The sequence below is a fragment of the Anomaloglossus baeobatrachus genome, chromosome 1 (genome assembly GCF_048569485.1).
Source record: "Anomaloglossus baeobatrachus isolate aAnoBae1 chromosome 1, aAnoBae1.hap1, whole genome shotgun sequence".
NCBI classification, from domain to species: Eukaryota; Metazoa; Chordata; class Amphibia; order Anura; family Aromobatidae; genus Anomaloglossus; species Anomaloglossus baeobatrachus.
The window spans coordinates 180,596,585-180,622,920 of NC_134353.1; the positions used below are offsets into that span (position 1 = coordinate 180,596,585).

General features: G+C 48.9%; 1 protein-coding gene across 2 annotated transcripts in view; it reads left to right on the forward strand.

The window, feature by feature from the left end:
• The window catches only part of LOC142309813 (putative ATP-dependent RNA helicase DDX60), a 420,704-nt gene that overhangs the window by 86,035 nt on the left and 308,333 nt on the right, over positions 1-26,336 (forward strand). For both annotated transcript variants that reach the window (XM_075347271.1, XM_075347272.1), the window contains one exon: positions 12,147-12,291. In XM_075347271.1, coding sequence (XP_075203386.1) covers positions 12,147-12,291 — 145 coding nt within the window. The remainder of the gene's footprint in view (positions 1-12,146; positions 12,292-26,336) is intronic.

A 26,336-nucleotide genomic window follows, 5' to 3' on the forward strand; every position in this document is an offset into this window, starting at 1 on the left:
GACCGGGACCGGGTTGGTGCCCGCCGATACCGACACCGGAGAACTGACCCGGAAACCGTGTGCACAGAGGGAGTACTTGGACCCTGAAGCCAGGATCAGCACTGACGGCCTAGCTAACTAACCAATTGAGGGCAGGATTTTAGGTCCTGTCCCAACCTAAGACCCGAAAAGTAGACAACCACCCACCGAGAGGGATAGGGGCAACCACTAGGGCCTGTAGATTCCAAGGGTTAGCGTCAGACGGGCACGGCTCCCAACCAGAGGACCGGGAGCGGACTCCTGTGTTTCAAACCGGGAAGTCCTATCTACAAAACACTGAGTGCCCAGGAGAGAGACTTTGACTACCAACCCGGGTGTGGGATCAGATACACCCGTCTGCGGCTGCCGGCCACCATCACCTTGGTTTACCACAGGACTTGTGTGCTTTATTTGACCGTGAGTAACATCCCTGACCTGGCCGGGTGCGCCGGCCCCTGCACTCACCATCCTCAACATAGAGACACTGGGCCCCGGGACGTCCATCCCTGCCCACGAGGGGTTAACATCCAGCTGCCAGCCCAACATCCCCGGGAGCCCCGCAATGGCAGCGGTGGTGCTACATCTTACCACACACCGTGGGTGGCGTCACAGACATTTTACAACCAATCCCGTATAAATACGTCCCATTTTATTCGGAGTGTCTGCGCGACCACTGGGTCCGGAGAACCCCTCGAGCCGCACTGTAGATCCGAATCCAAGCAGCACCGGCTGCTGGCACGGGGGTGGCATACCCCGAAAATCGGCGTCATGAACAAGATTCTTACCCATTCACTTACCCGGTAAAAGTGCGCTTTGTTCTGGACTGTCAGCGGTGCTCCGCTACAAAATTTTTGAAAACCGCCATCTTTGCCGCCATTTTGGGCGCAAAAACAACAACAACCTAGCGTCTTCATCCCCGAGAAAGGGACGCGAAGCTGAAGCCCCGCCTCCTGGGAACAAGGCCGGAAGGAAAACCCTGAGGCCGAAATCGAAACTAGCAAGCCGCATCAAAGGACTGCTCCCGAAAAACCAGGGGGGCAGGCGAGAATAGCGGCATCTGATCCGACGAAATAAGAGGCAGGGACACCAGGACTCTGCCATCTTCCGTTCCTGGACACCACCTCGAGAGGATGTCTGACCGGTCTGGCAACCCGAAGATGGAAGGATTTGCCCCCGGGACTGCCGACTGGATGGAAGCCCAGACAGAACGGATGTGCCGAAGGATCCAGGCCCAGGCCAACTTTTTGCTAAAAAGATGGATGGCCGAGATGCAGGAACTGGCTGCAGCTGTCCGGGCCCGCGAAGTGGAGATGACCTCGGATGAGCGGGTAAGCAACCCACGCCCCTATGTCCCACCGGGACCGGCCCAACAGGCTGAGGAGCTTGGTCTGCCCCCGTCCACCATGCCGCCTCCCTCGCTGCCCATACCTGTAACTGGTGCCTCGCTCGGTCCGCTGCCAGAAGCCACGGCAGCGGTACCCATTCCATCTGCCTGCGAGGGCCCGGCAATGGTGCCATCAGGCCATGAGCACAACACCGCTCTGGCACCCGTAACAGCCCCGTGAAAGACCAAAGCCCGGAAGACATCCCATCCGGCCCAGAGCCTGGCTGCATCAGAGATGACATCATCCCCGATCCTGGAGAAGGCAGCGCATTCAATGACGTCGGCCCCGGTAATCCGCCCAGCCGCAGCAGAGGCGACGCCCGACCGGAAGTCAGCAAAGACGCCGGACGCTCCCCTGTTTACCACAGGACTTGTGTTCTTTATTTGACCGTGAGTAACATCCCCGGTCTGGCGACCGACCCCTGCACTCACCATCCTCAACATAGAGACACTGGGCCCCGGGACATCCATCCCTGCCTACGGAGGCGTTAACATCCAGCTACCAGCCCAACGTCCCCGGGAGCCCCGCAACGGCAGCGGTGGTGCTACATCTCACCACACACCGTGGGTAGCGTCACAGACATTTTACAACCAATCCTTCATAAATACGTCCCCTTTTATTCTGAGTATCCGCGCGACCCCCGATCCGGAGAACCCCTCAAGCCGCACCGTAGATCCGGATTCGAGCAGCACCGGCTACTGGCAAGGGGGCGGCACACAAGCTCTGTTTGCTGTCATGTGATGCCTTATAAAAGTAAGCCAGAAACTTACAAGATATTGTCATGTTATTAGTAATGTCTAGTAATTGCATATCTATATAGTGGTGCAGAATGATAGTCACAGGAGAGGGATTGAGTCCGGACGCCCCAACTTGCTACGTGAAAACCGTGGTTGTGGCTGGGTGCATGGAATTGTGTAGTGCAGGTCATACCTGTTAGATTGTGTGCACATGTTGCATTTTTGCCATTTATTTTTATGCATTTTTTCTGCAGATTTGTCACAAAACTGCAAGCAAATCCTGAGATCAGCAAAGGCAATGAGAATCCTGAAGTGTATTGCACACATTCAGGATTTTCTCTTTGCAGATTTGGTGCAGAAAATAATTTGCAGCACGCCAATTCTTTCTGCATTTTTGCCTACGTTTTCCTCATTCAAATTAATTAAAAAAACTTGGGCACATAGTCTTAGCAGACTGAATGTCGCCATTTCCTTGGGCAGGCCAGGACCAGAATCTTGTTGGGACTGTGATAAAGACCAATAGTTCTTTTCAAACAACAGTTCTTTGCTTAACAGTTTCCACAGTTCTTTGGAAACAACTTCACATGTGAGATAACAGGCACATAATGAAAGCACAGTTTCCATTCAACAGCATAGCATCATACACAGTCCTAGTGCCCACTGGATTGTTTCCCATCTTTCTGTTACTGTAAGTACCAGCACAACCCAGCCCAACACAACAGAACAGTCTCTGACAGTTACCTTCCCTCTCAGTGGGTCCACATCTCCTTTCTCCACATAATCAATTATCCAGGGGTGGTCTGATCATTAAGGCAAGAGTGGAGCAGCAGACTCCCAGACAGTTGCTGGTGAAGATCTCTATTACCCATAAGAGAAGGTGGTAGGGGATTTTCCATAGAGTCTTTTGCTCACAGTCACTTGAAGAAATTCCACCCAGTAAGAGCGACCATGTACACATGCCAGTGATGCTAACCCGATACGTTGATGGCTAAGGGGCCTGGTCATTTATCTGTACTTCGGTTCCTTCAGCCTGGGGGGGGGGCACTCGCTCAAGGGTTAACCTCTAGCCCTTTAGTTGTTCCCATTAGATACTTATACCAACAATTTAGGATCAAACTATCTCACTCTGGTTTTGACGTTACAGTTGCTACAAGTCACCCACTACATGTGGCCTTGACGACCTGTCAGACTTGTACATCTGTACTCGTCACCAGCAGGGCCCTATCTGCAGTTGAGAAGGAAACAGTCTCTTACCCTGGAGACTAACTACTCCGATTGTGGGCTAGTCCCAACACTTAATTGTTATTTACCCTGCAGTCTGTTGCTGGCCAGAGCATACCAAACATCCTACACAACAGTTCTATATCTTATACATTACACCTAACATTAGCAAACATCACTATCAGCGGCGGACTAGAGTACCTGGGGCCCACCAGGAAAAATCAATCTTGGGGCCCACCAGCACCATGCAGTTACCATACTGTATATAGCAGGGGGTGGGATTCAAATTTTTAACAGGTTCTCTGTAAACCCCGCCCATTTGAAAACCTCACTCATTCTGTAGCCACACCCATTCTGTTAGCCACACCCATTTTCACGCAATTTCCTCAACCAAAAAATACAAGTAATTTAAAGTAAAATCTCCTTCCCCTCCAATACCTGCACTCTCCTGTCCAGCACCAGTTGTTCTAGTCACTGTCACTCTTATTGTATTAAATGATTTTTCTACAGTTTTTAAAAATTATTACTAAAGGAGCCCTGCTAAAATAGGAATGGACGACCTTCCCCATACAGAGCTCATCCCATTATGGCCTCTTTCCCCTGCAGATCCCATCCCATTCTGGCCTCATTTCCCCTACACATCCCATCCCATGTGGCTCCTTTCCCCCTACACATCCCATCCCATTATGGCCTCTTTCCCCATACAGATCCCATCCCATTATGGCCTCTTTTTCCCTGCAGATCTCATCCCATTATGGCCTCTTTCCCTTGCAGATCCCATCCCATTATGGCCTCTTTCCCCTACAGATCCCATCCCATTATGTCCTCTTTCCCCAGCAGATCCCATCCCATTATGGCCTCTTTCCCCAGCAGATCCCATCCCATGTGCTCCTTTTCCCATATAGCTCCCATCTTATGTGGCCCCTCTCCCCATATAGCTGCCATCTTAATGCGGCTCCTCTCCCCATATAGCCACATATAGCTGCCATCTTAATGCGGCTCCTCTCCCCATATAGCCACATATAGCTGCCATCTTAATATGGCCCCTCTCCCCATATAACCACATATAGCTGCCATCTTAATGTGGCCCCCTCCCCATATAGCTACATATAGCTCCCATCTTATGTGGCCTCTCTCCCTGCATCTTCGGCTCACTGAGCGCTTACCTGCTCCAAGCACCGGTGACCTCTCCTCTGTCTTCCATCCTCCGCGGCTCTCTGCACACTAAGGGTATGTGCGCACTAGGTGTTTTTTGTGCATTTTTGGCCGCAGAAAAACGCACAAAAATGCACGTTTTTACCACATTTTTGGCTGCGTTTTTGCTCACTGCTTTTTTATGCGTTTTTTATCAGTGAACAATGCCATTAAAGATTGTTGAAAAAAAAGATCTTATGTCATTTCCTTCTTCAATATGTTCTTCATTCTCCACTCGTGTATGCAGGAGAGCAGACAGCTGCAGAACTACAAGGCTCAGCATGCTCCATCCAGGACTGTATGCAGGAGTTTTTTGCCTCCAAAAAAATGACGTGGGCTTCGCCATATTTTTGTATGCTAGCCAGGTACAGCAGGCAGCTATGGGCTGCCCCCAACTCCCAGCTGCCTATTTGTACCCGACTGTGAACCAAAAATATAGGGAAGCCCTTTTTTATTTCATGAATTTCATCAAAAAAATGACGTGGGCTTCGCCATATTTTCAAGCCAGGTACAAATAGGCAGCTGGGGATTGGAATCCGCAGTGCAGGGTGCCCAAGCTTTCTGGGCACCCTCTCTGCGAATTGCAGTCCGCAGCCACCCCAGAAAATGGCGCTTTCATAGAAGCGCCATCTTCTGGCGCTGTATCCAACTCTTCCAGCTGCCCTGATGTCGGGTGGCTCGCTGGGTAATAATGGGGTTAGAGCTAGCTGAATATTATCAGCTGGCCCTAAGCCCGAAATTCATGGTGTCACGCCAATATTAGACATGGCCACCATGAATTTCTAGTAAAGATAAAAAAGAAAAACACAACACACAGAAAAATATTTTTATTAGAAATAACACACAACACAATTAGTGACTCCATCTTTATTGAAATAAAGAACCCCCCTCCTCCGCAGTAATCCTGGGTCAGGGTCCCACGCCGTCCAATCCAGATCCAATATCATCTGATCGGTTGCTGGAAGGCAGAGCGATCAGATGATGTGTCAGGATCAAGGATGTGAATTCCATGACACAGCAGCTGATTGTATAAAAGCCGTTTATACAATCAGCTGATGCATCAGTGCAAAAAAAAAAGAAAAAAAACCCACACACTTCTGTGCAGACTCCTGTCAGACCGATCAATGCAGGACCCGGCAGTAATCAGCTGATAAAGTCTCCTGACGGCATCAGCTGATAGTTTAGCCGGCCGGGTAGTAAAAAGCCGGCGTCACCGCTGTCACTATCACTGTCAGCTGATTCCATCAGGTGACCGCATCAGGTGATCAGCGCCAGGTCCTGCAGCTATCGGAGGTGTCCCGGCCGTCTGCACACAGCCGGAGCTGTGGTACCGGGAGCGGACATGGCACCGGGAGGCTGCAGACAGGTGAGTATGAGGGGCCCCTGCAGTGGCGTAGCTACTGCTTTTGCCGCCCGGGGCGGTCGTCAAATTTGCCGCCCCCCTCCGTTGGCCGTTGATAATCCAGAAATTTTCAAAAATGTGGAAAACCATCAAAATATTTATTTTTCATGGAACTACAATCAAAGATCTAATTGTAGACTGCTGCTATTAGTCCTAGACTTTCACCTTTTTACACACATGTAGGCCTATTATACACACACACAGCTCTGCTGCATACATACAGACACACACAGCTCTGCTGCATACAGACACACACACACAACTCTGTTGCATACATACAGACAGACACACAGCTCTGCTGCATACATACAGACACACACAGCTCTGCTGCATACAGACAGACACACACAACTGTGCTGCATACAGACAGACACACAACTCTGCAGCATACATACAGACACACACAGCTCTACTGCATTTATACAGACACACAGCTCTACTGCATACAGACAGACACAAAACTCTGCAGCTGCTGCATACATATATATACATACATACAGGCACACACAACTCTGTAGCTGCTGCATACATACAGACAACTCTGTAGCTGCTGCATACATGCATACATACAGACAGACACACACAACTCTGTAGCTGCTGCATACATGCATACAGACACAACTCTGCTACATACAGACAGACACACACAGCTCTACTGCATACATACATGCACACACAACTCTGCTGCACATATAGACACACACGCGGCTTTTGGGGGCCCGCACACACGGCTGCTGCAGAGCTGAGGCTGCACCAAGCACAGGGAAGATGTAGCAGAGCTGAGCCCGCACCAAGCACAGGGCAGATGTAGAGGAGCCGAGCCCGCACCAAGCACAGGGCAGATGTAGCCGAGCCGAGCCCGCACCAGACACAGGGCAGATGTAGTCGAGCTGAGCCCGCACCAGACACAGGGCAGATGTAGCTGAGCTGAGCCCGCACCAGACACAGGGCAGATGTAGCAGAGCTGAGCCCGCACCAGACACAGGGCAGATGTAGCAGAGCTGAGCCCGCACCAGACACAGGGCAGATGTAGCAGAGCTGAGCCCGCACCAGACACAGGGCAGATATAGCAGAGCTGAGCCCGCACCAGACACAGGGCAGATGTAGCAGAGCTGAGCCCGCACCAGACACAGGGCAGATGTAGCAGAGCTGAGACCGCACCAGACACAGGGCAGATGTAGCAGAGCTGAGCCCGCACCAGACACAGGGCAGATGTAGCAGAGCTGAGCCCGCACCAGACACAGGGCAGATGTAGCAGAGCTGAGCCCGCACCAGACACAGGGCAGATGTAGCAGAGCTGAGCCCGCACCAGACACAGGGCAGATGTAGCAGAGCTGAGCCCGCACCAGACACAGGGCAGATGTAGCAAAGCTGAGCAGACACCAAGCACAGGGCAGATGTAGCAGAGCTGAGCCCGTACCAGACACAGGGCAGATGTAGCAGAGCTGAGCCCGCACCAGACACAGGGCAGATGTAGCAGAGCTGAGCCCGCACCAGACACAGGGCAGATGTAGCAGAGCTGAGCCCGCACCAGACACAGGGCAGATGTAGCAGAGCTGAGCCCGCACCAGACACAGGGCAGATGTAGCAGAGATGAGCCCGCACCAGACACAGGGCAGATGTAGCAGAGCTGAGCCCGCACCAGACACAGGGCAGATGTAGCAGAGCTGAGCCCGCACCAGACACAGGGCAGATGTAGCAGAGCTGAGCCCGCACCAGACACAGGGCAGATGTAGCAGAGCTGAGCAGACACCAAGCACAGGGCAGATGTAGCAGAGCTGAGCCCGTACCAGACACAGGGCAGATGTAGCAGAGCTGAGCCCGCACCAGACACAGGGCAGATGTAGCAGAGCTGAGCCCGCACCAGACACAGGGCAGATGTAGCAGAGCTGAGCCCGCACCAGACACAGGGCAGATGTAGCAGAGCTGAGCCCGCACCAGACACAGGGCAGATGTAGCAGAGATGAGCCCGCACCAGACACAGGGCAGATGTAGCAGAGCTGAGCCCGCACCAGACACAGGGCAGATGTAGCAGAGCTGAGCCCGCACCAGACACAGGGCAGATGTAGCAGAGCTGAGCCCGCACCAGACACAGGGCAGATGTAGCAGAGCTGAGCCCGCACCAGACACAGGGCAGATGTAGCAGAGCTGAGTCCGCACCAGACACAGGGCAGATGTAGCAGAGCTGAGCCCGCACCAGACACAGGGCAGATGTAGCAGAGCTGAGCCCGCACCAGACACAGGGCAGATGTAGCAGAGCTGAGTCCGCACCAGACACAGGGCAGATGTAGCAGAGCTGAGCCCGCACCAGACACAGGGCAGATGTAGCAGAGCTGAGCCCGCACCAGACACAGGGCAGATGTAGCAGAGCTGAGTCCGCACCAGACACAGGGCAGATGTAGCAGAGCTGAGCCCGCACCAGACACAGGGCAGATGTAGCAGAGCTGAGCAGACACCAAGCACAGGGCAGATGTAGCAGAGCTGAGCCCGCACCAACACACACGGCTCCTGGGGGTTGGGGAAAGACCATGCAGCTCACTGGGGCCCATAAACCGGGTGGCTGGAAGGGAGTATACAGGTCGAGGGTGGCAGGGGGGTAGCACTTACTGCTCGGACACGGATGAGAGGGGGCCCACACAGCGCCGGAGGCCAGCGTTCTGCTGGGGGTTGCTGGCTGGCACTTCATCTCTCTGGGACAGAGCAGGACGCCGGGCGGTAGCTCCGCCCACAGATGAAGCTCAAAGCATCAGGACACTGTGGTCTGCGTGCCTTAAAGAGACAGCAGCCACAGTTTCCTGCTGAGGACTCCAGTCCCCGGAACTCGGCCCGGGGACAGCAGAACTGAAGGCGAGTGGTAAAAATGCCGCCCCCCTGACATGTGCCGCCCGGGGCGGACCGCCCCCTCTGCCCCCCCTTTGCTACGCCACTGGGCCCCTGCTCACTCCCCGGGACCCCGCACCCCCTCTCCGGGGGCCCCGTACACCCGTCCAGGGCCCCTGCACTCCCCCCTGGGGCCCCTGCTCGCTCTCCGGGCCCCAGCACCCCCCCCCCCGGGGACCCTGCTCACTCTCTGGGCCCCCGCACTCCCCCCCCCCGGGGCCCCTGCTCGCTCCCCGGGCCCCCGCACCCTCCCCCGGGGCCCCCGCCTTCTATACTCACGTGCTGCTGCAGCCAGTGGGGTGACGCTGGTCCGTCCTCCGCAGCGCGCAGCGCGCAGCGCGCAGCGCGATGCTGCCAGCACCTGCACAGGAAGGAAGCAGTCATCACTCTGAGACTGCCTCCTCCTGCAGTGTCGCTGCGCAGGTGAGTCAGAGCCGCGCGGCACTGACATTGACAGCAGGGAGAGCAGGGAGATCGCTCTTCCTGCTTGCCGCTCCAGAGGGAATGGGATTGTCACTAATCATATCGGCAATGTGCCGATATGATTAGTGAAATTACCGGCCGGGGGGGGGGCCTCTCACACACATCCATAGGGGCCCAGGGGGGGTAGGGGGGCGGGGCCTAGGGGGCGTGGCCATCAATAGCAGGGGTCCACCGGGGGTTCTCCTGACCTCCTGGTGGGCCAGTCCGCCCCTGATCACTATGCATTTTACTTATAATACTGCTAGACTTTATACAGTGGCATGCAAACGTTTGGGCACCCCTGGTCAAAATTACTGTTATTTTGAACAGTGAAGCAAGTTGAAGATTAAATGATCTTTAAAAGGCATAAAGTGAAAGATGACATATTTCCTTTGTATTTTAGGCAAAAAATTAAAACATTTAATCTTTTACATGTTTAAATTAACAAAAAAGGAAAATGGAGAGATGCAAATGTTTAGCACCCGTCCTTGGCAAGTATCACATCTTGTAAAAACATTTTGTAGCCAGCCAAGGGTCTCTGAATTATTGTTTGAGGGATTCTCATCCTTTCTTCCTTGGAAAAGTCTTCCAGTTCTGTGAGATTTCTGGCTCGTCTTGCATGCACTGCTCTATTGAAGTCAAGCCAGATTTTTACTGATGTCCAGATCAGGGGACTGTGAGGGTAATTATAAAACTATCAGTTTGCGCCTTTTGAGGTAGTCTATTGTAGATTTTGACATGTGCTTAGGATTCTAATCCAGCTGTAGAAGCAATCCTTTTTTTAACTTCAGCCTTATTAGAGCAAAATTTCTGTGAGAGCTAGAGAGGCAAATCAGAACCCCCGCTTGACTGCAAAAGACCTTCAGGAAGAGTATGGCAAAACATGTGTATTTGCTATAATTTTCTGCCAGAAATACCTCATTTTCTTTAACAATTTAAATGGTGTCACCACTTTTGGCCATGACTGTATGTATATGAACTTGAAGTGGTTGAAGTGTTTAAATTTAAAAAAATAAAATGATGCTGTACTCCCCTATCAGCACTTACCTGAATTCAGTACAGATTACTCTATAGTTAAAGGGTGACAACTTCATTTTTTAGGTACAAACACAGACAAAGGAACAGCCTGCGCTGAATCCCAGGAAGTGCAGGTAGATGTTTACAGCTTCACTTTATATCTTTAAATATACCAAGACACTGGTAAAATTGTAATTTTGCCCAGGCAAATTGGTTAGGTAGCAAAGCTTAAAGGGGGCTTTACACGCAATGACATTGCTAACGAGATGTCGCTGGGGTCACGGAATTGGTGACGCACATCTGGCCTCGTTAGAGACGCCGTTGCGTGTGAAACGTACGAACGACGGCTAACGATCAAAATTACTCACCTAATCGTTGATCGTTGACAGGTCGTTCTAATCCCAAATATCGTTGCTGTTGCAGGACGCAGGTTGTTCGTCGTTCCTGAGGCAGCACACATCGCTACATGTGACACCCCAGGAATGAGGAACAACACCTTACCTGTGTTCTCCGGCAACGAAGTGGGCGTCACTTTCTTTCGGCTGCTCTCCACCCCTCCGCTTCTATGGGCGGCTGCCGTATGACGTCGCTGTGACGCTGCACGAACTGCCCCCTTAGAAAGGAGGCGGTTCGTCGGCCACAGCAATGTTGTTAGGCAGGTAAGTAAGTGTGACGGGTCCTAGCGATGTTGTGCGCCACGGGCAGCGATTTGCCCATAACGCATAACTGATGGTGGCGGGTGCTTTCACCAGCGACATCACTAGCGATGTCGCTGCGTGTAAAGCAGCCTTAACACATTCAGGGGAGAGGGAAGTAAATTTGGATCTTTACTTTAAGGCCCGTTCCTGTGTGTATGTGTTAGGACCAGGTGGACGGGTAGGCCCAGGAGGTGGATCCACTGGGCTGAACACCTCACCGAGGGCAAGGTGCCCGGTAGCCGGAGCACTACGGGTAGCAGGGCAGTCCGTTCAGAGGAGTGGAGTGAAGAAGTCCCTGGGACCACGGAGTCTCTGAAGGTAGTCCGGGTGACGGAGCTCAGGTTCGGAGGCCGAGATGATGTTAGGCAGAGTCCAGAACCAGCGGAGCGAGGAGGTGGGTCACCACACGGATCTGGGGATCGGAGATGGTAGGGACTGACGGGATGGCAGACAGTCACCATTCGGGGTTCGGGAATCGTCAGGACCGGTTGGCGTGACAGGAGCGACTCTACAAGAGAGATAGGTAAGTATGGCACAAGACACAGGGAGACCTGACTCCTAGCTTAGCAAACACGAAAAACAGGCCCCGCCCACTTGTAAAGGATTCCCCTATATACCCTGTACCTGATTCTTCAATATCCTGTTGGAGGACACTGGCCCTTTAAGAGAGGGTCAATGACCGCACGCGCGCCCTAATGAACATGCGCGAGGCCCGAGTGCCAGAAGCCAGAGCAGGGAGCGGTGCACAGGAGGCAGGAGTGCCGGGCTGGCTCAGCATTGCCGATGGGCACCGGGAGCGGGGACCGGGCTGTCTGGGGACCGCAGGTGATGGGGCATGAAGGCTGTGGAGCGGGGGACCGCGAAGCCTGGCACGGGAGCGGCGGAGCGTGACCTGAGAGCGGGTAAGCGTGGCAGGGGAGCCGGGGAGCATGGCAGAGGAGCCGGGGAGCATGGCAGGGGAGCCGGGGAGCGTGACAGTATGCTAATACTGTTAATAGCTTAACATGGTGAATTAGCCCCTGATAATATGCATACCAATAATGCTGGATCGTAGGTTGAAAACTAATGATTTCTTCTCAGATTATTTTTTCAACTTTTTCAACTATATTTTCAACTCTTTTGTGTTTCCTAGTACACTCTATGTGAAGGACTTGCATTGACTCAAATAAAAGATCACATGAAAACTGAGATGATTGACTGGACCTATGTGTCCGACATAAGAGATGAGTTGTTGCTAGGAAATATAGCATATTACTACGAAAAAGAGAACCACACAGGTATGTATGTGCCCTAATGCGTTATGTTGTATGCATTGATGTAACATTAAAAGCAAATAATGAAAAAATGCCTCCCAAATTATTAAATCAGCACTCCAACATATTTTTTTTTATTTTACCTCTGGAGTGCTGCTTTAAATGTAAGTCCGCTTCCCCTAGTCTTATACCAACCCTCCAGTGTCTTCATCTTCTGCACTTTGTGACCTGCCGGCTGCTGCAGTGTTTCATTGAGCACGCTAGAGGTCACAACTCAATACATCTCTATAAGAGCCTCATTCTGGCCTCATTCTGGCTCTCATAGACTTGTATTGAGAGCTTGTGATGCAACTACTGCTTCTGGCTAGTGAGAAGTTGCAGCCACAAGATTGTGTCGCTGGACCAGCGCGGTGTTGGTAAAAGGTGAAGACGCTGGAGAGTGAGTAAAATATAAAAGCACCATTCCAGCCATTCCAGTTGCGAAAAAACAAACAAACGCTTGTGCTTTTAAGGCTGGTATTTGTTGTGATGGGCATACAGGAATAAAACAAATCTAATCCATTAAGAGGTGCCCTCTGTGTGCCTTATCTGTTATAGAAGTGAGTGAATAACTTCACAAGTCCAACAGCCACGTCTACCTTTGTAGAATGATAAAGTGCTGGGCCTACTTATAATAAGGGGTGCTTCACATACAGCGAGATCGCTGCTGAGATCGCTGCTGAGTCACGGTTTTTGTGACGCAGCAGTGACCTCATTAGCGATCTCGCTGTGTGTGACACTGAGCAGTGATCTGGCCCCTGCTGTGAGATCACTGCTCGTTACACACAGCCCTGGTTCGTTTTTTTATTGTTTCTCTCCCGCTGATAAGCACACATCGCTGTGTGTGACAGCGAGAGAGCAACGATCTGAAGCGAGCAGGGAGCAGGAGCCGGCGTCTGACAGCCTGCGGTAAGCTGTAACCAAGGTAAACATCGGGTAACCAAGGTGGTTACCCGATATTTACCTTCGTTACCAGCATCTGCAGGTCTCATGCTGACAGTGCCAGCTCCCTGCTCCCTGCACATGAGCCGGCGGGACACATCGGGTAAATAAGCAAAGGTTTGCTTATTAACCCGATGTGTACTGTAGCTAGGAGAGCAGGGAGCCAGCGCTAAGCGGTGTGCGCGGCTCCCTGCTCTCTGCGCATGTAGCTGCAGTACACATCGGGTAATTAACCCGATGTGTACTGTAGCTAGGAGAGCAGAGAGCCAGCGCAAAGCACGGCTCCCTGCTCTCTGCACATGTAGCGACGTTATGATCGCTGCTGCGTTCCTGTGTTTGATAGCTAAGCAGCGATCATAACAGCGACTTACAAGGTCGCTGTTACGTCACAGAAAATGGTGACGTAACAGCGATGTCATTGTCGCTGTCGCTATGCGTGAACCCAGCCCAAGACACACTGGGGATACTGGCAGGCAGGAGGTGGTTCAATGTGTTCCTTTATGGCATTTATGAGCTACTGATATAACCACTGAATTGATTTGCTCTGCTATCATCAGTGATGTTTTTGTTTTTTTTTTTGTTTTGTTTTTTAAAAACCCCAGAATGCCTTGGTTTTGGCATTAATTTCTATTGTTTTTTTAAAATAGTATTTGCTATAGGACAGAAAAGAAAACGGAAAAAACTGCAGGTCCCAAATAACAGGGAATGAAACATTTACTGTTTACAATGAAAACATTGGCAGTAAACAGAATAAAAAAAGCTCTAAAATTCATAGTGTTTTTACAGAAAACAACAAACTCTCAAACAGGGAGAAATGCAGCACACTGAAAACTACACCATCGCCTAGTCTGCACAGTCTGTGACTGGGGAGGAAAAGTCATTGGCGATACATGACTTGTTCATCTTGATGAAAGTTAGGCTGTCTACACTTTCACAAAACAGCCGGACACGGCAGGACACCACCAGCAGCACTGAGAAAATGCTGGCTGCTGGGCATGACAAAACTTCCAAGGCGTGACTCTTTTATTTTTGAAGACCAAATTGCAAAGGGGTCCAAACCACTCCTGATGGCATTGATATTGAGCTCTAGATATTCCAGCACCATCCTCTCTAGTCGTTCACTATGTGTCAGGCTTGTACTCTGTTCTGCTGGTGCATGGGATAGTCAAAAAAAATGTGTGCCATAACTCACAGAAATTGCCACTTAAACTGCTGCTGCTGATAATATTTCAGCGATGACAACTCAGCGTTACCGAGGTTGGAAGTCTAGAACTGCGATGCATGCTATGTGCCTCACTGCTGTCTTGGTGAAAACCAGTCTTAAGATTGTGTACAAGCTTGTTTCGATACTCCATCATGCTTGCATCCCTTTCCATGGGTGAAGCATCTGCCAAAATGTTCTCTTATACTGTAGAACTAACAGAGTGGCAACCCAGTAGTCAGCACTATATCTAATAATAACAATACTGGCATCACGTTGCAAACAGTGCAGCAAGAAGGCACTCATGTGTTGGATGCTTCCATGAAGTCCAAGTCCATGGTGTGTTGCTTGCTTCTTCCGTCCCCTCACACCAACCATGGGCAACAGCGAGGGGAACAATATCTTTTTCATATCCTGACTGTTGCGCGCCCATCACCTCTTCCTCCTCGTCCTCCTCCATTTGTTCCTCAGCTTCTGTACCTTCACTAACAGTTTGTCTGGTACTGGTACCATGAGCCCATCGCAATCGCTGTAGTCTACCCTCCCTTGCCCCCCACCTGTGCAGTGACAGTTTGGACTTTAGAGATATTGGTATCTTTTCCGCATCTTCCTCTGTTTCCTCCTCTTCCTCAGGGACCACCCCCTGCTCCCAGAGACTATTCAAAGTGTGCTCCAGCATGTAGATGACGCTGATGGAATAGTGATGCTGATGATGGCCTTGTCAGCAATAACCATCTTAGTAGCCATTTCGAAACTGTTCAGAAGGTTGCAGAGGTCCTTCATCTGTGCCCACTCTACAAGCGTGATGTGCCCCACAACCGGACTGCGTTGACCAAGGTTATGCGTCATGAAATACTGCACCAGGGCTTGTTGCTGCTGCCACGGTTGCTGCAACATGTGCAGAATGGAATGATGAGCCACGAGGTGCGAATGGCTGAAGTGAGCACACAGCACATAAAGGCAGGGATATTGGCCTAGAAATTGCTGTGCAACCAGGTTGAGGACATGAGCCATGCAAAGCACGTGTATGAGTTTGCATCATAGGGCAGTCACTAGGTTCACACCATTATCACACACGGCCTTCCCTGGCTCCAGGTTCAAAGACAGCCATTGCTGAAACTCGGCCTGGATAACTGTCCACAACTCTGCAGTTGTGTGACTGTGTTCTCTAATGCATTTTAACTTCAACACTGTCTGATTCCAGTGAGCCCTGGCTGTGCAGTATGGAAGTGGGAAGTGGGAAGGATTCTCTCTGCACTTTGCGAATGCATGTCACATTAATGGAGAGGTTGAGGGTGCACTTGAACGCACTAGAGGAGGTGGAGGAGGCAGAAGCAGTGGAGGAAGTGGTAAATACAGAGGTTTGTCACGCAAGCTTTGGGGATTTCAAGACTTTAGATCCAGCCCCTTCTCCACCTGCCCCCGCAGCCACCAGAATCACCTAGTGCCCAGTCAGCAACATGTAATGCCCGTAGCCATGCTTGCTCATCCAGGTGTCAGTGTGAAAATGCACCCTGTCAGACACGTTTTTCAAGGAATGGGAGACGTTGTCTGCAACATGCCGGTGTTGCCTAGCACAGCTTTATTAGAGAATGGCGACTGTGCAACTGGTACTGGGGGACTGCGACTGCCATCAGCTTTTGGAAGCTGTTTGTATCCACCAGGCTGAAAGGCAGCATTTCTGTGGCCAACAGATTGGATATGGTAAAGTTCAAGCTCTTAGCTTTGGTATGTGCAGGAGAAATAATCTTTTATGTCACCACAACTGTGGGACCAAGGGCTTCCCTGGGTGAAGTAGTGTGTACATGACAAACTGGTGGACTGTGAGGGAGGTGCAAGCGGAGACGTTATGGTGGGTTGAGAAAGATGTAGTGTGCTCGTTGTTTAAGATCGGTTAAAAATAGCAGGCATGTCCACTTCATAACAGCTGATGGTCTCTCACTCACCCCGACTGCAGCGGGAAAACAAGTAGAGGGTGTGTGGCAGAAAAACTGTGTGAGAACACTTGCTACAGTGACAGAGGAGGAATAAGCAGCAGATGTGGTTGATGTGGTGGCTGGTGGTTGATGAGGCTTGTTAGGCCACGTTTTCATATGGAAGATTCCCAGAATAACACATGTTGCATGCGCATGTGCTGGTTCATTCATGTAGTAGTCTAAGTATTGCAATTTATATCTCTACTAAGTAGTTTTTTGTTTACAAAGTTGACAAATAATGTAAGTTGGGCAGTCCAGGATTCAACTGACAAAGATTTTGGGCATTGGTGCAGATGCTTTCTTCCTCTTGAGTCTGGGAATCTTTGGAGCAGACCTCTAATGCCCATGGAATAGAATATGTGAACAGCTCTGCAGACTCGCCAATCTCTGGTTCCTCACAGTTACTTGGGAGGTTGGAGAGTTGTGACATTTAGGGAAACAAGGGTTATTGGGGTGACACCTCTGAGGACTGTACTGTGTTTGACATTGAGGTGGAAGAAGAGGAGGAGAGGCCACTTGATGCAGTGCTTGCTATCCAATATAGCACATGCTCTTTATGGGTCTCATCTACAAGTCGTACAAAGAAAAGGAATGGAGTAGCCCGTCTAGTAACAAAAGTTGCCTGTTGTCTTTGGATAGGATGAGCGAGTGTTTGTGCAGTAAACCTTTCAGTAACATTAGCACCTACACCACTTCAACCTCAAACACCATGCCTATTCCCTCTTCCACCATAACCTTGGTATATACTACTCATATTTGATGTACCCTTCCCCTCTTTTAACGAGCTGTTTCACAACCCTAGGCCCACACCTGTCAGTCACCTGTCACTAACAATCAGTATTTATATGCTGAAAGTTCTATTTGTGGCAGGACCACAAAATTAGCAATCAGAATTTATATGCAGAAATGTCTATTTGTGGCAGGACCACGGAGTGATCAATTAGTAATTACCTACTGAAATATTTATTTGTGCCAGGAGCACAAAGGTTTGAATTAGTATTTATCTCCAGTAAGATATATCTGTTGGAGGCCTACACAAGTATCAAAATATTTTTTCTCTGCTGAGATAGTGTGGCAGGAGCACAGAATTAGCAATCAGTATTTATATGCTGAAATGTCTGTTTGTGCTAGGAGCACAGAGTTATAAATTAGTATTTATCTGCAGTGATATATATCCAGCACCACCCTCCCCGATCTGTAGCAGTCAGAAAATAGCACGTACACAGCATGTCCGCCTCTTATAATCAAGGAACATGTGACTTAAGGGGGCTTTACACACTACGACATCGCTAATGCGATGTCGTTGGGGTCACGAAATTTGTGACGCACATCCGACCGCATTAGTGATGCCGTTGCGTGTGACACCTATGAGCGATTTTGAATCGTCGCAAAAACGTGCAAAATCGCTCATCGGTGACATGGAGGTCCATTCTCGAATATCGTTACTGCAGCAGTAACGAAGTTGTTCCTCGTTCCTGCGGCAGCACACATCGCTCTGTGTGACACCGCAGGAACGAGGAAGCTCTCCTTACCTGCCGCCGGCCACAATGCGGAAGGAAGGAGGTGGGCGGCATGTTACATCCCGCTCATCTCCGCCCCTCCGCTGCTATTGGGCTCCGGTTCAGTGACGCTGCTGTGACGTCGCTGTGACGCCACACGGACCGCTGCCTTAGAAAGGAGGCGGTTCGCCGGTCACAGCGACATTGCTAGGCAGGTAAGTATGTGTGACGGGTGTGGGCGATGTTGTGCGCCACGGGCTGCGATTTGCTCGTGTCGCACAACAGATGGGGCGGGTACCCACACTAGCGATATCGGTACCGATATCGCAGTGTGTAAAGTGGCCTTTAGGCAGCCAATGACACAAGCCCTCGTGTCTGAATGTTGTGCATGGTTTCTGTGACCTGATTGGCTGCCATAACATCCACACAGTAAGTTCTGAACAAGAACAGTCTGATGCTCCACTGACCTCTCCCCACCCCCTACCTTCATGAAAGTCATAATAATGTAGAAGAAAAGCATTAGTGCAAACGCAAAGCGTTACTGAACAAAGGCCAAATATTTCCAATTTCGAGAAAAATGTTTGGGAATCCAAACCAGAATCTGAATGGGCAAGGCTCGTGACGAATATGAGATTTGTAAACCTTTTTCGAACACGTTCGCTCATCTCTACTTGCCACATAAGGAAGTTTTGAGTTCAGTTTCTAAAAATATTATATTTTTTACTCTAGAGGGGGCTTTACACGCAGCGATATCGCTATCGAGTGTACTCGCCCCCGTCGTTTGTGCATCACGGGCAAATCGCTGCCCTTGGCACACAATATCATTAGGGGCCATCACACGGACTTACCTGCCTAGCGACGTCGCTGTGGCCGGCGAACCGCCTCCTTTCTTTGTGCCGCCCAATAGAAGCGGAGGGGCAGAGATGAGCATCCGTAACATCCCGCCCACCTCCTTCCTTCCTCATTGCCGGCGGCTGTAGGTAAGCTGTAGTTCGTCATTCCTGAGGTGTCACACATAGCGATGTGTGCTGCCTTGGGAACGATGAACAACCTGCGTCCTCAACAATCAATGATTTTTTGAAAATTAACGATGTGTCAATGATGGACGATTTGGTGAGTATTTTCCATCGTTAACGGCCGCTCGTTGGTGTCACACGCAACGACGTTGCTAACAATGCCGGATGTGCATCACGGAATCCGTGACCCCGGAGATATATCGTTAGATACGTTGTTGCGTGTAACGGGGCCTTAAGACTTGATAATTTTATACAGACGGTGGTAGACATATAATTCATCAGGCATGTCTTCTGTGTGCAATGGAGGTACAACCTTTGCCGTTCCCAATGGTGGCATGGGACGTATAAAGGATATTTCATGTAGATGGCAGATAACCTGAGATGTTCTTCTGCACGTCTATTCTTATCTAAGTCTTTGTTCACAGCGCATTTTCTGTAGTAGTAGTACCTGTAACTCGACCTGATCAGCCTAGTCTTCTTCCCTGTGCCTCTTGCGGCAGCTTACACGTTGCCTCAATTCAGTTCAACTTCTAGCTGTCAAGGGCCCCACAATTCACAGCTCCACTTCGGGCTTCAGGCTCTATAGCTGGATTTTCATTTAATCCTAATTACCGAAACTCCGGGGTCATGCGCACTGAGACGAAATCCAGTGTTGGCTGGCGATGGCAGTGGAGAGGTGAGTGAAATCATCCTCTGACGCTGCACATTCATTAGCATGTTAGCACACCCACAGGGGCATACTAACATTTTTATGGGGTCGACTAGCAAGGGAAGCAACGCCCAAGGGACTAATCCCCGAGCTCATTAGTATACGATATAAGATCTTTAGAAATACTTTTCTAAGTATCCCTTTATCTATGCTAGTGTATACAGGGACGGTTAGGCAGGGATTAGCAATATGCACCCAGAACTGCTCATGGTTCTAGATACATTTTGGACCTGACAGGTTCCCTTTAAAGATCTTTCGGCCATGTCCAGATATAACCGCCACTATTTTTCTTTGGTTACTTCACAGAACATGCTACCTCAAGAAATCGTCTATGTGAACATTCACCATAAGCATGCAAAGCTTCATATTATTTCTCCAACACTATTTAGACTCATCTCACATAATGTATTAGCTATAAATAAACTCCTACTATTAAATTGATTCACCGACCTAAAAGAATGGGCAATAGCACTTCACATTAGCCCACTGAGCCCTCTCTAATTCTGTAATGTGCTTAACCAATGGGACTTAAACTATGTTTTAGGTGACACCTTTTATAATGCCCTTTTGGTCAGCCAGCCCCAGTAGAAATATATACGTAGTCATTGGCAGCTTACTTAGATCCTGCTGCTGACAGCTGACACGGCTGCCTCCGCATGCACTGAATGCTAGTATCTAGGGATGATCGAATACTTCGATTATTTGGCTTCGCGAATATTTTCCGAATACCTCACTGCTATTCGACTATTTGCGAATATTCGATGCGCAATGTAAGTCGGGAAACCCGAATATTAACTATTCGGAGCTATTCGGGATTTCCATAGACTTACATTGCGCAACTAATAGGCGAATAGCGGCGAGGTATTCGTAAAATATTCTCGAAGCCAAATAATCGAAGTATTAGATCATCCCTACTAGTATCGTCTAATGTCAGTTTAGTGAATCACACTGATAGCAGAATGATAATCTGTCTGCACACAGATGTCAGCTGCTAATACAACTGACATATTGGCCGTTAGCACCATCTAGCGGCCATCTAGTGACACTACAGTGATTGTGTGATATTTCAGTATACAAGATAAAGTTTGGCTCAAATTGTTATTGTCGCGGGCGGGGGGTGCGCTGCTCGACAGCGCTTGCGGCTCGGTTCCGGCTGCTGCTGCTGCTACTCGGTGGCTCGAGCGGTGGGCTGGATCCGGGGACTCGAGCGGCGCTCCTCGCCCGTGAGTGAAAGGGGAGATTGGTATGTATGCAAAGTGTTTTTAATTGACCAACTGCAAAAAAATGTGAACCCTGACAGAAGCAACACCCGACGTTTCGGTTGTGACACCTTTTTCAAGGTTGTTGCTTAATGACAAAGATGCTAGGAATCACGGGTCACCTGGACAACCGTCACAGAAGTTTAAGATGAGGGTATCACATTTTGCAGCAAGTGTCGTCAAAGGAATGGTGGGAGGCTATGACAGAGCAGAGGATAGATGAAGGAGATGCCTGATGGAAGTCCTGAATGTGCTGGAACAGCAGTGGTGGTGCAGCGGTCCATGAAACACGCGTTGGATTAAGCCCAGAGTGTATCTTGTAATTATCCATGGTGGAAGGCATAATTGCTTGAGTCATCCAAAACAATCTTATCTTTTTGGTGGACGCTCAGGAGAGCATTGTGAACCCGTGCCCTGGAAAAGACTCCTTTGCTAAGACAAGTGCTGCCAGTACAGTATTGTGGAAAGGAACTTCAGCCTGTACCGCTGTTTTTAAATATTTGGACTGTGTGCCGCACAGAGATTCTACATCATTCTAGATCAGGGAGGTCTGATAATATAGGAGGATCGTTATCTCTAACCATTCAGCTCCTTGTGTGAGCAACAATTGACAAGCGGAGTTCTAAGCACATATAAAGCTAAAATCATCCGGAAGCAAATAACCACCTTGAATCTTGCTAAAATTGTATGACCTTACTTTTCAAGAGTAAATATTAATATTGACATTGATGGAAGTTTGATCAGACTTTGGACAGCTAAAAAAGGCATTTTTTCAAGAGTGTTTTTTTTTGTAATTGTATTCAAATGATCTTTTAATATATTTTTTTCCCTTTTTTAAAAGGATTACTGCAGGTATAAAATCCTGCGACTATTAAATCATACGTAATAACAAACTGAGAATTGCAACTATCAGCCACCGGCCGGGGCTTCTATTTATGTGCACTTGTAATTTATTTGTAGCTGTGCCACTAACATTTTATATGAGCATTATTTAATCATTGATTTTTATCTAACAATTGATTTTATTAATTTCTTGAGTATTTATAATTATTTTTGGTGGAAAATAAAATTAAAAATTCAAGTATTTCCTTTCGGTCTATTTACTCTATTTATATCCTTTTTGAATAACTTGAAGTGGTGCAGATTATTATAAAATTATTATTTTATTTCACTAATATATATATATCTAATCCTTTGGCAAAATAAGGGTGTTTTGCCAGTATCTAGCTGCCAATCAGGATATAGTGGGTTTAGCGCTGGTATTATCTTTATAGATACACATTTTTTAAATACTTCCAATAAAAGTTATATTTTACAGCACAGCTCCTATTCTATTCTTTTAGGCCGGTGAACTATTTAGACTCCTTGAAATTAGGAATAGTGATGAGCGAGTACCAAAAAGCTCGGGTGCTCGAGGCTCGGGCCGAGCATCCCAAGATACTCGTGTACTCGGCCCGAGCACCGAGCCCAATATTATCCTATGGGAGACCCGAGTATTTTTCTGAAATGACCCCCGGCAGCATGTAGAAACCCTAAAAATGTCACAAAAGTCTCAGAAGAGTGCTCAAATGACATGGCAACAGCATGGGGAAGACCCCTTGAAGCATTTATCACTCAAAAGTCACAGCTGTGAACAATTTTATCCGAGTTTTACGCCATTTTTACGGACTCGCCAGAAAACCTTCCAAAATGACACCAAAATGAATTTTCATGGCGGAAATGTTAAGGGCAAAAACCCAATAGTGAGATAGAGCTGGTGTATGTTACTTTTTGAGATTACATGAAAGATTTTACGTGAAAACATTGTGTGGCACTCCGATGTCCCTGAGAAGAGATGTACATGAAGGCCTCTTGAGTCTAATGTGCCCATTTTGAGGAAGTGAGTCTTTGTAGTATTTTCCTTTGCCAGGGCAGTCCAAAATTGTGAGGTTCACCAATGCCCCTGCATACAGACGTGCATGATGGCCTGTAAACCTGAAGTGCCCATTGTAAGGAAGTGGGTCTATTGTAGTATAGCCCTTTGGCAGGGCAGCCAAAATTGGGAGGCTCCACATTGTCCCTGGATAGAGACGTGCATGATGGCCTGTAAACCTGAAGTGCCCATTGTAAGGAAGTGGGTCTATTTTAGTATAGCCCCTTGGCAGGGCAGCCAAAAATTGGGAGGCTCCACATTGTCCCTGGATAGAGACGTGCATGAGGGCCTGTAAACCTGAAGTGCCCATTGTAAGGAAGTGGGTCTATTTTAGTATAGCCCTTTGGCAGGGCAGCCAAAAATTGGGAGGCTCCACATTGTCCCTGGATAGAGACGTGCATGATGGCCTGTAAACCTGAAGTGCCCATGGTAAGGAAGTGGGTGTATTGTAGTATAGCCCTTTGGCAGGACAGCCAAAAATTGGGAAGCTCCACATTGTCCCTGGATAGAGACGTGCATGAGGGGCTGTAAGGCTATGTTCGCACGTTGCATTTTTTTCCGCGTTTCTGCAGCGTTTTTAGCAGCAGCGTTTTTGCGCTAAAACGCATGCGTTTTTGATTGCCAGCAAAGTCTAAGGGAAAAGCAGAAATCCTGTCTGCACTTTGCTTTTTTTTCTGCAGCGTTTAATTTGCATATTTGTGGTCAAAAACCATGCTGAAAAAGAAGCAGCATGTCAGTTGTTTTTGCCATTTCTGCAGCGTTTCCTTAACATTGGAGTCAATGAGAAATGGCAAAACGCAACCAAAATCACAATTCCTGCGTTTTTCATGCTTTTTACCTGCTTTTCCACTGCGTTTTTGGCTCCAAAAATGCATGCTTTTCTGGACAAAAATTAATGGGTTCTAATGTTCCTTTACACACACACACAATAACCGAAAATTTAAATGTTAAAAAATTATAAACTTCACCTATTTTTCTGATAAAATGTGCATAACCACTATTTTTTCATTAAAATTGATAATTTCCCATATAGTTTTATTAAAAGTTAATTTTATACTTTTTTTCTCTTTTTTCATTATTTTTGACTAATTCAACTTTATTTCTCAGTGTCTTGATCTAAAAAATGCATCTGCAGAAACGCAGGTGAAAACGCAGGTAAAAAGCGCTAAAAACGCACTAAAAACGCGGTAAAAACGCATGCGCTTTTAGCGCTAAAAAATGGTCAAAAGCCATTTGGTCAAAAACCAAGGGAAGGAAAACGTGCAGAATAAACTGCAGGTACTCCGACGCAACGTGCGCACATAGCCTAAACCTGAAGTGCCCATTGTAAGGAAGTGGGTCTATTTTAGTATAGCCCTTTGGCAGGGCAGCCAAAAATTGGGAAGCTCCACATTGTCCCTGGATAGAGACGTGCATGATGGCCTGTAAACCTGAAGTGCCCATTGTAAGGAAGTGGGTCTATTTTAGTATAGCCCTTTGGCAGGGCAGCCAAAAATTGGGAAGCTCCACATTGTCCCTGGATAGAGACGTGCATGAGGGCCTGTAAACCTGAAGTGCCCATTGTAAGGAAGTGGGTCTACTGTAGTATAGCCCTTTGGCAGCGCAGCCAAAAATTGGGAGGCTCCACATTGTCCCTGTATAGAGACGTGCAAGAGGGCCTGTAAACCTGAAGTGCCCATTGTAAGGAAGTGGGTCTACTGTAGTATAGCCCTTTGGCAGGGCAGCCAAAAATTGGGAGGCTCCACATTGTCCCTGGATAGAGACGTGCATGATGGCCTGTAAACCTGAAGTGCCCATTGTAAGGAAGTGGGTCTATTTTAGTATAGCCCTTTGGCAGGGCAGCCAAAAATTGGGAGGCTCCACATTGTCCCTGGATAGAGACGTGCATGAGGGCCTATAAACCTGAAGTGCCCATTGTAAGGAAGTGGGTCTATTTTAGTATAGCCCTTTGGCAGGGCAGCCAAAAATTGGGAGGCTCCACATTGTCCCTGGATAGAGACGTGCATGATGGCCTGTAGACCTGAAGTGCCCATGGTAAGGAAGTCGGTGTATTGTAGTATAGCCCTTTGGCAGGATAGCGAAAAATTGGGAAGCTCCACATTGTCCCTGGATAGAGACGTGCATGAGGGTCTGTAAACCTGAAGTGCCCACTGTAAGGAAGTGGGTCTATTGTATATAGCCCTTTGGCAGGGCAGCCAAAAATTGGGAGGCTCCACATTGTCCCTGGATAGAGACGTGCATGAGGGCCTCAAAACATTGTTCCCATTGCAAAGGAGCGGGTCTCCTGTGGTCGTAATGTCCAGTGGTAAAAAATTTACCACTGGGGTATACCTGAAACAACGGCCTAACTATTGTAACGGTCATCATGGTAGCGCATGAGGAGAAGGAGGAGCAGTCCAGCGATTATCCAAAGTCCAGAAGTGTGTACCCATGGGTGAGTGGAGGTACATGGCAAATTCCCGTTACAAAATTTAAATTCCGCTCTCATTTGCTGGTGGTGTGGTGAAGTCTGGCCCAATCCACCCCTTGTTCATCTTGATCAGAGTCAGCCTGTCAGCATTTTCAGTTGACAGGCGGGTGCGTTTATCTGTAATGATTCCACCTGCGGCACTAAAAACACGCTCTGACAAAACGCTAGCGGCAGGGCAGGCCAGGACTTCCAAGGCGTAGAGAGCCAATTCATGCCACGTGTCCAGCTTGGATACCCAATAATTGTAAGGCACAGAGGAATGTCGGAGTACAGTTGTTCGATCTGCAAGGTACTCCTTGAGCATCTGGGCAAACTTAGGATTTCTTGTGGCACTACCCCGCACCTCAGGGGCTGTGGTACGTGAGGGGCTGAGAAAACTGTCCCACATCTTAAAGACTGTTGCCCTACCTCTGGCAGATTGGACTTGTGCCCCTCTCGGCTGTACACCTTGGTTGTCCACTGATTCCTGACCTATGACGCTAGCGTTTTGTGAGGGGAATGCTTTGCCTACTTCCGTGACTATGGCCTTCCGGAACTGCTGCATTTTGGCTGACCTCTCCGCCTCGGGAATAAGAGACATAAAGTTCTCCTTGTAGCGTGGGTCTAACAGTGTTACCAACCAGTAATGATTGTCGGCCAAGATGTTCTTAACGCGAGTGTCACGAGACAGGCATGTCATATCCTCAATTTGGCCGGAGAGTTGCTCCATGTCTTCATCCTCCTCCTCGTCATAGTCCTCCACTGCACATTGTGATGAGACGAGGCTGTTTCTTGCTCCAACTCATCGCGCTCCGCCTGCAATGCATCATGTTTGTTTTTGAGCAGAGTCCGTTTTAGAAGGCAGAGAAGCGGTATGGTGACGCTAATAATGGCCTCATCGCCGCTCACCTACTTGGTGGAGTCCTCAAAGTTTTGGAGGATCGTACATAGGTCGGACATCCATCTCCACTCCTCAGGTGTTATGTGTGGAGTTTGACCCATTTCCCGACGGCTTAGGTGATGCAGGTACTCAACAACTGCCCTCTTCTGCTCACATATCCTGACCA